This window comes from Leptonychotes weddellii, chromosome 7 (genome assembly GCF_054177405.1).
Source record: "Leptonychotes weddellii isolate Sample4059 chromosome 7, ASM5417740v2, whole genome shotgun sequence".
Taxonomy (NCBI): Eukaryota; Metazoa; Chordata; class Mammalia; order Carnivora; family Phocidae; genus Leptonychotes; species Leptonychotes weddellii.
The window spans coordinates 12,121,470-12,135,983 of NC_138375.1; the positions used below are offsets into that span (position 1 = coordinate 12,121,470).

At 39.8% G+C, this 14,514-nt stretch overlaps 1 protein-coding gene and 1 long non-coding RNA gene across 3 annotated transcripts in view; one reads left to right on the forward strand and one right to left on the reverse strand.

Annotated features, from left to right (window-relative positions):
• The first annotated feature begins 118 nt into the window (after positions 1-118).
• Positions 119-9,658, forward strand: LOC145722534 (uncharacterized). Its single transcript, XR_014146861.1, has 2 exons — positions 119-559; positions 8,980-9,658. It is a non-coding gene; the product is annotated as an uncharacterized LOC145722534 (long non-coding RNA).
• RETREG1 (reticulophagy regulator 1) overlaps positions 3,201-14,514 on the reverse strand; it is a 130,916-nt gene continuing 119,602 nt past the window's right edge. For both annotated transcript variants that reach the window (XM_081825922.1, XM_081825923.1), the window contains 4 exons: positions 13,038-13,175; positions 12,162-12,226; positions 11,800-11,926; positions 3,201-9,090 (listed from right to left, as the gene is read on the reverse strand). In XM_081825922.1, coding sequence (XP_081682048.1) covers positions 8,597-9,090; positions 11,800-11,926; positions 12,162-12,226; positions 13,038-13,175 — 824 coding nt within the window. In that variant the 3' untranslated portion in view covers positions 3,201-8,596. The remainder of the gene's footprint in view (positions 9,091-11,799; positions 11,927-12,161; positions 12,227-13,037; positions 13,176-14,514) is intronic.

Here is a 14,514-nt window from a genome sequence, read left to right on the forward strand (position 1 = left end):
CCAGCCTGAAATGGGTGTTGACCGGACCAGCCTGAGGTGGGTATTGATTGGACCAGCCAGAGGAGGGTGTTGACTGGGTCCGTGGCGGAAGGTGTTGATTACCCGGCGCCGCGCCCACCGGGTTACTTTCCCCCGTGCTTGTGCGGTGTGAGGTGACGCGCTGAAGGGGTTGCTGTCCCGGAGGAGGGGTCTGGTGGCCGAGCGAAGGTCGGGGCCTCTCCGAGAACCTAGCGCTGCGCTCCGGGAGCCCAGTGAACGGGTGTGGCGAAAGCCAGGCCCGCTGTTCAGACCACCCGAGTGCCCCCCGTGCCGGCGGGAGTCCCGGCAAGCCGGAGCCTCGGGCGGGAGGCTGCGGGAATTCGCAGGAAAACCGGCGAGGCCGGGCCAGAGCCTCGGCTTTTCTGGGGCAAGCCCTTCCAGCGGAGGGCGCACCGCTTGAATGAAAAGTTTGCCAGCTAGGAGCACAGCCGTGCCGCGGGCCGGAGACGTGTAATCCGAGCCACGTAGGTCCTCCTCAGTCGAATAGCAGCCCCGTTTTTAAAAATGCAAAAAGAAAGAGGTAAGACGTATGTTTTATCTAACTCAATATATACAAATATTGTCATTTGAACTTGTTATCAATCCAGAAGATGTAATGAGAAGTTTGACCCTCGCTTGTTGGTACCGGATCTTGGGACTTTGGTGTGTATCACGCAGTAACAGCACATGGCAGTTAAGGTCAGCCGCATTTCAGGTGAGCAGTTAACCGCGCGGCCTCACGGGGGACAGCGCAGGTGGAGAAGGCATGAGTGTTGAGTTGTAGGCAGCTCTTCGGCTCATCGGCACAGCCTAACCCAACCTGCCAGCCCTGGTACAGAACTGAACTTTGCACGCTCAGAATCCAAGCGGCCCGTGGCAGCCAAGAAGACAGACGTTTTTTAGTACGTAGGTCAAGCCCCTTGCTCTTGTTCACAACCCTCCAGTGGCTTCCCCAGACCCAGAATAAAATTCAAACACCTTACGTCTTTTGGTCTGAATGTGTGTGTCTCCCCCTGCCTTCCATTCATATGTTGAAAACCTAATGCCCACGTGGGGCGTCTGGGAGGCGGTTAGGACTGAATACTGGGATCTCACCCTGAGATTAGTGCTCTTCTAAAAGACCCCTCCCCCCACCCCCACCCCCCACCCCCGCGAGGGTTACAATGAGAAGTCTGTGAGTAGGAAGAGGGCTCTCGCTGGAGCATGCTGGCACCCTGATCTTGGACTTCCAGCCTCCAGAAGAGATACTATTTTGTTGCTTATAAGCCACGCAGTCTGTGGTATTTTGTTACAGCAGCGGGAACAGACTGAGATATTTACTCTTTATTCCGGAAGGCTCTGTATGATCTGCCATCACCCCTACACCTACCTGTGATCTCCTGCCACACTCCCTTCCCCACTTTGTTTACCCCACTTCAGTCACATTTTTGTCACATTTCAGACCCTTTTTATGTTCCTGTTTAAATAAGGCTAAACAAGCATCTATTGTTGCTAGTAAGTCTTAGAAATCCTTTAATCCATCTCTGAAAAGTTCTTTTGCTGGCTTGCTCCCTTACTTTTAAGGTTCCTGCCCAAATGCCTTTATAAGAGAGGCCTATCCATAGCCTCTTGTCAAAAATACTGCCTATGCCCAAACTCTTAACTCTTTATTAAGCATAACTTTTCTCTATAGCACTGTATTATCATTACTCCATATCAAATTACCCCCAAATCTAGCAGCTTAAAACAACAAGCCTGGAAAATTCCTGTAAGTCAGAAATTTGAGTGGCTCAGGGTCTCAAGAAGTTGCAGTAACATGAGGACCAGGACTCAAGTCATGTGAAGGTTCGACTGGCTGGAGGATCGCTTGGAAGATGGCTCATTGACATGCTGATGGCAAGAGATTTGGTTCCTCACCAGGTGGACTGTTCCATAGAGCCACTTGATTGTCCTCCTAACATGGCAGCTGGTTTCCCCAGAAAGAGCAAAGTGAAAGCCACTATGTCTTTTATGACCTAGCCTTGGAAGTCATACACAGTCATTTCTACAATGTGCTATTACTTATGAATGTCAGCCCTATTTAATGTGGGAGGGGACTACACAGGGGCATGAATGGGGTGTCTGAGGAACATTATGGGAGATTGGCTACCACTAGCATTTGTTGTTTTGTCAGTGATTTCCCAGTTTTTAACCCTTGAAGTCCCATATCCCGGGAAACCCAACCATCCTGGGCAAACCAGACTCCTTTCATTGCTCTATACCCCAGTGCTAGAACAGTGCTGGCACATAGATTGTTCAGTATTTGAAAATAATTTTTTTACCGCAAAAGTTGTCTGAGGGTGATTTTTATTTCAGACAACTTGCTTTTGAGATGATCAAAATCTTTTAAAATAGGTAAGCCCTCTGGAGAGGGTACCCACTTTAAGAAATGTACCTAGTACTAGTCATCAATGGGGATAAGCAAAAACAATGTATATGTTCAAGCTTCTCTAAAAAGGAAAGCAAATATGGCTATATAAAGAAATTTTGGTTTTCTTTTTTCTTATTCTTCTATGAGTCTTCCAGCATCTATTCATTCTTCGTGTGCTATTTCCTCCTTGCCTCCTTCAATTCATTTTCATGACCCTCCCATGTCAGCATCTTTGAACCCTTCAAAGTTCAAAACTCTCTTTACTTTTCCTCTTCCCAGGGCCGTTGTTTTCTCCATACTTCCCAATGTACTGCTCTTCTTCTGCAGTCTTCTAGGTAGCCTTCCTCTGTCTTCTTGGTCTGCACTAAGTACATACGGATCATCAGACTAATTTTTCTAAGCCATTTTGCCTCATAGGTCACTGTTTATGTTCAAGAATGGTGTCAGTTGCCCAGAGAATGCAGTTTAAAGTCCTTTGCCTGGCTTTCAGTATCTCCCACTTCCTGTCCCCCATGCTACCAATCTCCAATATGTGTGTTTTTTCCACACCACCAAGCAATTCTCAGACACCAGCTGGGAGTCCTACAAGTCAGCTCAACTCTGACACTATCTACCTGGAGACAGGGTCAGATCCCACAGGCTAAGGGCTCCGTCCCACAAGACTGACCCCACTTCAGATGCCAATAGCAGGTCCAGGTTGTTACCTGTGCTTCTGACCAACTGGCTATAAGCTGGACAACCCTCTCTGGTTTGATTTATTTGCTAGAGTAGCTCACAAAACTCAGGAAACCAGTTTACTTACTAGATTACTGGTTTATTACAAAGGATATTAAAGGATACAGATCAATAGCCAGATGAAGAGATACATGGGGTGAGGTCCAGAAGGGTCCCAAACACAGGAGCTTCTGTTCCCATGGAGTTTGGGGTGCACCACCCACCTGGCACATGGATTTGTTATGGTTCACTGACCTAAAAGTTCTCTGAACCCCATTCTTTTGAGGTTTTATGGCGGTTTCATTACATCGGCATGATTGATTAAATCTTTGGTGATTGAACTCAACCTCCAGCTCCTTTCTCCTCCCCAGAGGTGTGAGGGGGTGGGACTGAAAATTGCAACCCTCTAATCACATCGTTAGGTCCCATGGCAAGCAGCTCTCATCCGTAGGTCATCTATGGGCTTTCCAAAAGTCACTTCATTAACATAACCCAAAACACTGTTATCCTCTTAACACTTTGATTTTTTTGTGAGCTCTGTGCCAGGAATGGACAAAGACCAAGTGTATATTTATTATGAATCACATCACACTATCCTTTAAAACACTCTACTAGTTTTAAATTAAGACATCTCTACCCTCAAGGAGTTTCTTATAATTTGATAAGGATGGTAAGAAATACACAACGAACACATTACAGACTGGGTCATGTACAACAAAATATAAAGGTGCAATGGGTATTTAGAATAGAGAAATCTTATCCAAGTAGATCCGAAAAGTTTTCATTAAGGAGCTGACATTTCAGATGGGTGGTGAAAGAGGGAGAAGATGGTGGACTTCATCTGCAAGTGAAGGAGGGAGGTGGAAGGTAGAAGAAATACTAGGGAGGGAGGAAACTAAGGGACATATTTAGGAAGAACAGAAGTCTAGTTTGTGTTGAAGCATAAGATACAGGTAAAGACAAAATAAGACTAGGGAGGATTAAAGTATTGGGTAAAGGGTTGAATTCTACACTTTGTTGTTCATTCTTCATTTGGTAAACAGTAGGAAGTCAAAGAGTTTCAGTTTAAATGGGCGTAAGGAATAGGAGTGGTCCTTGAGGTCCAGCAGCAGTATCTGGAATGGATTGGAAAAACACTAGAAAGGAGCAGGTCTATAGCCAATAGCTCCTTGGTAAATGCAAGATGACTGACCAAGGGACCTTGTGTTAAACTTCTCTGCAGTATATTCGGAGTATTAAATTAATGTGTCTAATCTCTGCTGACAATGCTATAAAAAATGTTTCTTACCAAATTAATCATTTTACTGAAGAATTTAAACTGAGACTGCCCATGTAAAAAATTTAGATTTGAAAATATTAAAAATTAGAATTTTTTTCTGGATACTGTGACATAGCCCTTAAGATAGTTCACTTAATTGCCGAACTACTGAAGTTATGTTACACACTATAAAAGTGACAGTATCCGTGAAGATGTGGTTCCTTTTCAATCCTAAAAGATGTTGGGATGTTGATTTTTGATTATTACAAAGTTTAAAATAAGAGGAAATAAGCTCATCTTCAAGTCAGTTGAGATACTGGTATTGATATACAGTAGTCTCTTGTGATAGGCTTACTACTTTTCACATACCTATATCGCAGTAGCAACTTGTTTTTGTTTTTCTTTTTTTAAGATTTTTTTATTTATTTGACAGAGAGAGACACAGCGAGAGAGGGAACACAAGCAGGGAGAGTGGGAGAGGGAGAAGCAGGCTTCCCACCGAGCAGGGAGCCCGATGCGGGGTCGATGCGGGGCTCCATCCCAGGACCCTGGGATCATGACCTGAGCCAAAGGCAGACGCTTAATGACTGAGCCACCCAGCGCCCCAGCAACTTGGTTTTTGAAAGGAAAACTTAAAAGGCTTGGTTGGGATTAACTTTTGGGGGCGTGACCAAGAATATATAACTAACATTTATTAAATGGTTTACTTCTTTGAATTCTGTGTTCATAAAAAAAGTTAAGTAAAGAATTATGATTTTCAATAAACAATTTTAAAACATTTTAACTAAAAATATAGGCCTTTTTGCAACCGTTTTCATCTTTTTATTCCACAGCATTTATTGGATTATGAGGCCAATATAGTGCTAGTCCCACTGAAAGAACTTTAGAGTTTTCTTATAAGCAGGTACTTGTTGACTGGCTTTGTTTTAATGTTTGAAAAGATGGCTTAGTTGAAACACAGGCAGGGGAAAAAAAATCACTATCTTGGTTATATATAGCCTTTTTTTCTCCTGAAAGACCTTCAGACACTTTTTTCCATTCCCTCTAAAGACATCCCTGTGTGAGAGAATAGTTTCCTAATTTTATGTTTGGGGAAATTGAAGTGATATTCTGGGGATGTTATGTGACTTTAACATTGTATCTTAGGAGGCCATAATATTAACATCAGAACTAGAACTCATATTTATGACATCCCATCCTAACTTAAATGCTGCAGTGGAAATGGAGGAATAATACCCAAAAATATAGTTCTGAGACTTTCTAACTTCATCATGATACAAATGACCTAGGACAACAGTAGTTTAGTAAGGGGTTTTCAGAATAATTTCCTATCTTGTAACTAATATAGCTGGAGCAGTATAAAGAACTACATCAACCTAAATTATAAACAGAAAAGGAAAATGTTTAAGTCACTTATTTCTTAAATGTAAGAATTTGCTTAATTTGCTTCTTGCCTAAAATCAGTAGTATACTGGAATTTGCTATTTTTACAGGAAAAAAAAGTTGCACTTATTTCAAATATAAGAGATGCCTAAATATGTTGAGGATGTTTGCCAATTGCAAAGCCTTATAAATATTTGTTTTCCTAGTATTCTACTACATGGGGGGGGGGCAGTTTTTTAAAAATCACTTTTGAAGATTTTTAGGGTAAGAAAAGCAATGATGATTCAGAATGAGAATATAAACACCGCTTTAAGCCTGGATTGACCTTCCAAAGCAAGCTTGAACTTCTTGAGCCCTGCTTTATTGTTTCAGGTCAAAATGCATGATCAATGTATGCTATTCCCATTGTCTCATTTTGCTCAGCATTTTCTATAGGAAGAGAGCAAAATATTTTCTATACCTCGTTTACAATTAAAAAAAAAATCCATGTTTCACACTTTAATGAATGCATACATTCTCATGGTAAGGGATATATAGTCCCCCTCTGTACTGGATCAATCATTGGGGTTTATTGTTACTCTATCTTAAAACCAGAAATAGAATTATATACAGTATATCCACCAACACACACACAGACACACACAATCATCCTCAACATCCCTGTTTGTCTGAATTGAGTACTGCTATTGCATTACGTAAATCTGTAATGACATATGTTCTTGAGTAAATACTGAAGTACATGTATGGTTATAATGCTACTATCCATAGAGAGCTGGTACGTCTCCTCCATATTGCTAGTAACACATTTTTCTACCCTAACAACCTCGCCATCCCCAAACCATTTTTAATTTATAGTTGGTAATATTTGATCCTTGCTTTATTGTTCCTACCACCAACTCTTGAGTTTATCTTTTTGTAAGCTTGTCCAGTGACTTTTAACACATTCTTTAGTTACTTGGATCAACTTCTTGTTTTCCCCTCAATGAAAAAATTGAAATGACCTGTAAACTTTTTGACTTCATGGCCAAGAACATTTTTTAAAAGCAGAAGCATACACATAAAAAAAAAAAAAAAAAAGAATCCTGGTGACAACTATTTTATAAATATGTGACTGTATTTTTCTTTACATCCAGAAACTTGTATTGAATGGAATTCAGGTATATTCCTCCCTAACCCACACAGTTCATAGATCTAACACCAGGTTTTTGTACCAAAATGGGCAAGAAAATGAAGGCACAGGCTCACTTTGTATCAATAAAGGACATCAAACACAGTCATGAGGCACTAATGACATATTAAGCATAGTCAACTCACAAAAAGCAAGTGTTCAAAGTCCTCGATAACTTTTCTCCCTTTAACATTTGGCAAAATCCAGTCTAGATATTTTAATACCTCAGAAAGAAAAAATAAATAAGAGATGCCAAGTTAAAACATCAGATTATCTATAGTCTTTTAGAAATATAAGGAAAGGAATAAAATGAAGGGAAGGGACCACAGATTCCCTATATTCTTGGATTATCCTTCCTTTCTGAGGGTCTCAGATGTCTGTACACATCTGTAGAAATGCCAGCTGTACCTGAAGATTGAAGGGATTGTTGGTAGTTGGCTGACATGGTCCCTCAACACTATTAAAAGTTTGTATCACAAAAACAAAATTGGCTTGATTTCTGCTAAACCCTTTGTTAAAAGCCTAAGTCAAATTTGGTTATTTGAAGGTGATCTAAAAAGTTTAAAATAAAGGAAAAATATATTCTGGCTTCCCAGTAGAAACAGATGACATATTTAGACTTCAGGAACAAATAAAAACACCTTAAAGCCAAGCAAATTTCTCCCGTTGGAGACTCTCTACAGACCACGACAACAGTCACTGTTTTTCTACTGCTGATGACAGCATCACTCCTAGAACATACCAGGGACTAGTTTCCAAACCCTAAGAGACGTTTTCTATGACATAACATGAAAGATGAGGGTTTAACTTAGGTCTGAGCAGGCAGAATAGACCCGCACTTTACAACATCTCTATTACAAATATATGACAGTTGAACAACAAAACACAGCCCAGTCTCTGTTTACGTCAAAACCACTGTCTATGTGATATATAATTACTTGCTTTCTATGGGTTAATATCACCCATTGCCAAGACCAGAGCTGGCAGTCCATGGAGCATGCCATTTACTACAGGTAAGCCTAAGTCTATAACTGCAGAAGTAACATGGAAATGTATCAGCCTATCCAGAGTAGTTAAATCTATTTTAAAAATTTTTCCTAGGAAATTAATTTTGATAATACTTCCCAAGTCCTTCAACTAAAGATACCTTGATAATTTTTGGTGTTTTTTTTTTTTTTACATCAGAATCTACCAAAATGTTTTAACTGTTTCCAAGTATCAGTAACAAAGGAGCTGATACTCCTTGTATTCACAACTAATTGTTACTATATCAGTGAGTTACAATAAACTGCTTTTGCATGCTTGAAAAATTAATTGTAAAGAAAAAAATAAGGAATACTTATAGGAGGATCCCCAAATTTGGTGTTTTTGCTTTAAAAACAACCTCTAATATTCATCTCTGACAACACAGTTATGTATATATATGTATATAAAGTTCATTTCCATGCATATTACATAAAAATAACTATAGGAAATATCAGTATCAGCTGATATATATCCAATTAATTCACTGCAGAAGGGAAAATAAGAAAAAAAAATCTGAAGTAATCAGTAAAGCTCACAGTTCAAAAATTTTTTTCCTTTTTTCTTTTTTTTTTTTTTTTTTGCTTGTTTGAATTTTTTTGGTAGTTTCATCTGTGCTGTGTTGAACAAGTTGATTCCCAGACTAAGGGCCTCCAAGTAGATTTGAAAGGAAGCCCGAAGACTTCTTATTTTGCTGTGCTTCTGCTTCTTGGTCTTGTGAAAGTCCCAATTCACTCTCAATTTGATCAAGCTCTGACTGGTCAAGTAGTTCAAAGTCATCACCTTCCTCAGGGTCTGTGTCGTCGCCTGGGCTGGGGGCAGCCTGAGAAAGGGCTTGCTGCGCGCCCTCCAACTGCTCTTTGATGGCTGCTGTCACTGCGGCCGCAATGGCGTCCCCAGCCAGGTTGCGCATCAAGTGAAAGGTTTGGTCACTGCTCAAAGGAAGGGTGAGACCAGCTGCTGACTGCCTCTCTCCGCTCGCTCTGAGACTGCTGTCCAACTGCTCTTTTTTTCTCCTTTGCTCAGTGGGCAAGCCAAGGCTGAATTCATCTTCATCATTTGTTCCCGTGCCATTTTCTACCGATGGAAAATCGGAAAGGTCTCGAGAGAAAACTTCTTCGCTCGGTCGGTCAAGATCTGTGGAATGTATAATACAAGTTCATGCTTGAGCACCGCGATGAATTTGAAAGAAAAGAACTGTCTAAATGATAATCTGACTTCAATCCGAACCCTCCAGGCAAACTTGACATTCACCTAGCCTCCTGGTTCAGCTTAAATCAACTTAAGCACATAGTGGACCCCTTTCAAATCTGGGACACTATCACTCTACAAATACACAAATACCGCATGTCCCTGCGACTTTAGTTTTCCTCTTAAGTACCAAACAGTATATGTAATGGCTTAATATTGAACCTAACGTTAGCCTGAGGTTTGACTTAACTTTTTTTTTTTAGGTTTTTATTTAAATTCCAGCAAGTTAACATACAGTGTATTAATTTCAGGTATACAGTATAGTGATTCAACACTTCCATACAACACCTGGTGCTGATCACAAGTGCCCTCCTTAATCCCCATCACCCATTCTGCCCATCCCCCACCCACCTCCCCTCTGGTAACCATAGGCTATTCGCTCTTTTAAAGAGTCTGTTTTTTGCTTTGCCTCTCTCTTTTTTTCCCTTTGCTTATTTGTCTTGTTTCGTAAATTCCACATACGAATGAAATCATATGGTATTTCTCTTTCTCTGACTTATTTTGCTTGGCGTAATACTCTCTAGCTCCATCCACATCGTTGCAAATGGCAAGATTTCATTCTTTTTATGGCTGAGTAATATTCCATTGTATATGTGTACTGAAGTTTAAATGTTCATCATAAACAAAAGTTTCATCCTGCCCCAGGGAGGGTATTAACTTTAAGCCAATGTGGATATGCATGATCACAAGTTAAAAAAAATATTTCAGTTGGAGGTTTTCACGGATTCTGGTATAACAAATGGTGGGTATTATCCTGCCTCAGCATTATTCATCCATAGAGATGTGTATCTCAGCATCTGTAACCTATGTTTGTTTAAAGCAATGAATTAAAAGAAAGTATTGCTCCTTCTATCCCATATTCAACTTAAGAGCTTATGGAGACATTTGGCTTTCCATAAGTATCGCTGAAAATGACCATGCCCTATTTACCAAACTTGTGTCCAGAATACATACAGGAACACTTTAGGATTTGGGACATTTGAAAGCAATGTCAGGTTAGTAGGCAGACAGTGATTTTATTGTTTTTCACTTTCCATAGAAAATTTTTCAGTACAACAGTTAACTCTTTACAACAAAGAGTTAAAGGGCGCCTGGGTGGCTCAGTTGGTTAAGCAACTGCCTTCGGCTCAGGTCATGATCCTGGAGTCCCGGGATCGAGTCCCGCATCGGGCTCCCTGCTCGGCGAGGAGCCTGCTTCTCCCTCTGACCCTCCCCCCTCTCATGTACTCTCTCTCATTCTCGCTCTCTCAAATAAATAAATAAATCTTAAAAAAAAACCAAAGAGTTAAAGCCTTCTTTGTGGGTTGGATTATTGCTGCCGCTTTTGTTGTGTAATGCTTAAGAACAAAGGGTTTGCTATCCTTATCTTGATAATGTTGGGCTTGTACAGCTTGAGTTTTTTGTTTTTTTTTTTTAAAGTAGACTCTTAAGTCCAATGTGGGGCTTGATCTCACAACCCCATGATCAAGAGTCACATGTTCTACCAACTGAGCCACCAGGTTGCCCCATGAATATTCTAATACACTTTAAAGGTGAGGAAATTGAAGCCCACAGAAATTATGTCACCCGTTCAAGGTCACACAGGTAGCTAATGACAAAAGCAAGACTACACTTGGGTGTTCCAGTCTCCAAGCCTGTCTTTCAAACATTGCACAGCCTCCCTCCTTCCTCTAGGAAAAGAAAGTGTGTTCTTGCTTGTAAAAACACATATAAAGCAATTCATAATCTTCCATTATAACCTCATATTTTCAGTATATGGCTAAAATGACTTGAAATAATCCAATGAGGCTAGTAAATGTTAAGTTACTGCACAAGACTATTTTAAATTATATTTATCCTAATTATAAAAAAATTTTTTTTTTTAACTTTGAAGAAAAACGTGAGTGGAGTCAGCTTTAGACTTGGGGAACTGGTCCTTTGCACTTCAATCCTTTTTAATGAGGACTAGCCCTGGATGTATGGGATGAGTGTCTCTCTTCCACTCCTTCCATTGTTGCCAAAAGTAACAGATATTTGCCACCAGACATTTCAGAAATTGTTTTCACTGTCAATTATTTGTTTTCAAAATAAAGGCAGATTTGTATCTTGACTGTCTTAGATCTTTTTCTCATACTTTTAAAAAAGTAATAGCTTTTGAGATACGATTCATATACCATAAAATTTGCCCTTTTAAAGTGTACACTCGGTGGTTTTTTAATATACTCACAAAGCTTTACAACAACCACCAATACCTAATTTCATCATTACAAAAAACTCATACTAATTACCAATCACTCACCACCATTCCTCTTCCCTCAGCCCCTAGCAGCCACTAACCTACTTTCTGTCCAAATGGATTTGCCTCTTCTGGGCGTTTCATATAAATGGACTGATACAATAGATGGACTTGTGTGTTTGATTTCTTTCACTCAGCATAATGTTCTCAAGGTTCATCCAAGTCATGGCATGTATCAGCACTTTGTTTTTATAGCCAAGTGGTATTCCGCTGTATAGATACGCCATATTTTGTGTATCGATTCAGCAGTTGACAGAGGTAAATATTTTTGCAGATACTCATAATATTAAAAAGAAGAATATGTAGAAATGTGAGCATACCATCAGAAGTGTCTGTCTGTGGAGTGTATCCTTCTGACAGGTTGAAGGTCCCATTGTCAGTCCAGGAGACCTCGGACACGTCCGTGTCAGACACAGACAACTCTTTGGCCGCAACCGTGAGGCTAATCTGTTAACATAGAGAGCAGGGGCACATTGGAAACTTCTGGCAGAAATCTTCTTGAAAACTCCATACGAACCCCCAAACTATCAGAATAATAAAAACCAGGTGAGTAATTCTCCTTTTGAAACTGTTCAATCATCTTAGAGATGAGTCCATTCGGCAAATCATTCAGCTTCAGGGCATGTAAGTAAATTTACAGTCAAATCACACAGCAACAAATGGAAAACCAAACAAAAAATACCTTAGGACAAAGAGCTGAAAGGTCTAATTCACTGTCATCTTTGTGACTTTTTTCTTTATCTGCTTCTGTTGAGAAAAAATTTAGAGGCTTTCAGTGTCCTGGTCAGCTTAGACATAGTGTACTTTATCCATTCTACAGTGATATCCTGACCCCACATTCCTCGTAGTCTCCAGTGCTTCCATTTAATTAAATGTGTGCACTCAACAAGCTTCACATATCTGCAAATGTTTGAGTTCCAAGGGTATGGTCCATATCAGTGATTCTAGTAGGGACTGGCCCAGCAGCAGCACCGCTAATGGGAACTTTTTAGAAATGTAAATTCTCAGGCCTTACCCTACACCAACTAAATCAGAAACTCTGGGGTGGGGCCCAGGACTCTATGCTTTAATAATCCCTCCAGGCGATTCTGATGCTTGCTATAGTTTGAGAACCTATAAGGTGATAGGCCAAGTTAAACAGTGAAAAAACGATCACTTTGGGTTTTCCTCTGTTTTCTTTGCCTCCCCTTGTTCTCTCCATCCCCTCTTATGCGGCTCCCACGCTCGCTCTTAGCCCTAGCGTGGTTTTTTATTTGCAATTGTGCACCCCAAAATAAGACAAATGAAACAAAGGAAATCATAAATAGCAAATATAGAATTATTAAATTCTTTTCTCCTTCCCCTGACAATTTGGATTAAAAAGTGAATTTCTTATGTGTTTGAGAAAAGCATAAAAGCCTAAATAAATAGGCAAAGGCTACATTACTTTGGGGGGATTAGCTTCGATGTGTAAAAAAAGGCTAAAAGCACTTTGAGACATATTCAAAGTGATTTCATAATAAACAGCCAGCTGACATCCCATTCCATGCATGGAATCTAAAACTCAAACTTTACCTACCAGATCTCTTACGTCTCTTCTGATTAATATATTCTCCAATTCCAAAATCTAGCTTCAGCAGAAGTGACTTGATTTTGCTGTATATTTTTTGTCCAATATCATTACACTTAAACAGGGGACACAAAAACGCACACAGCACTGAAACAAAAAGGAAGAGTGCGTCAGTAAGATGACCTTCCTTTCAAAAGGCTACCTCTGAGTATCTCACAAAAACAGTTCAGTCAGTAAGACAAATACAAGTTTTTTTCTTAGAGAAGTGCCTCTGTGAAATAAGTTCATAATTTCTATTCTTCCTCCTGTAATGAAAACATTTTCCCCTATACAACACATGCACACACACACACACACACGCATGCATGCACACACTATGCTTACAGTCACTGTTTTCAAAGACTTGCTATTAAATCAACTTTCTCCCTTTTATTCTTTCACCCTCAACACTAACACAAAGATTACATGCTTTCTTGACAACAGTCCTGGATTAAAATCTGCACTCTTATTTGTTGAATAAGCCATTTCGCTATAGGAAAGTTATTATCTATTAGCCTCTCATCAGTAATATTGGGATAATAATATTATCTCTTGGGGTTTTGTGAAGAATAAATGAAGTGAATGCAAACCATCTGAATAATGCCTGGCCTATATCAGACTATCCCCTGGCTCTCTTCTCCTTTAGTTCCTAAACAAGGCAATCAAGGGCTGATACTCTATATGAGTTCCATCTGAGAGAATGGATTTGCGCTTTGATCATCTGCCATGGATGTTACGCGTTAGGAATACAAAAAGAAATGAAGCCTGACCTAGAGAATGTATTGTATTCCCTAGTGTTTACTTCTTTTTGTTAGAAAATGTGCCCATTTACCTTTTAAATAGGAGTTGCAACCTCAAATATCATTAGAAGCCAAGGAAGCATATGTACATTTTAAAAGCTGGTGTAAGAAAAATGGGGAAATAACCAGGGTTAGTTCAGTGGAGAGTGCCTGTCCCATCTCAAGGTGGCAGCACCAGACCATATTTTTCAGGAGAAGATGGCAATCTATACTTTTTTTTTTTTTTACAGCATTTTGGAGTTATATTTGACATATAATAAATTGCACATATTTAAAGTATACAATTTGATAAGTTCTGACATATGCATACAACTAAGAAACCATCACCACAATGAAGATAGTGAACATATCCATCACCCCCTAGATTTTTCCCATCTTCCTATTAATCCTTCTCTCTTGCCTTTCCCTGCCCCTACCCACCTCATCCTTAGGCAACCATTTGTGTGCTTTGCTATTAGCTAAAGATGAATTTGAATGATGTATAAATGGAATCACACAGTGTATGTTCTTTTTTACATGGCTTTTCCCATTCAATCTAATTATTTGGAGATTTATCCAGACTGTTGCGTACATCAATTTTTTTCATGCTGAGTAGTGATTGTATGGATATACCCCAGTTTGTTTACCGGTATGTCTATGGATGGACA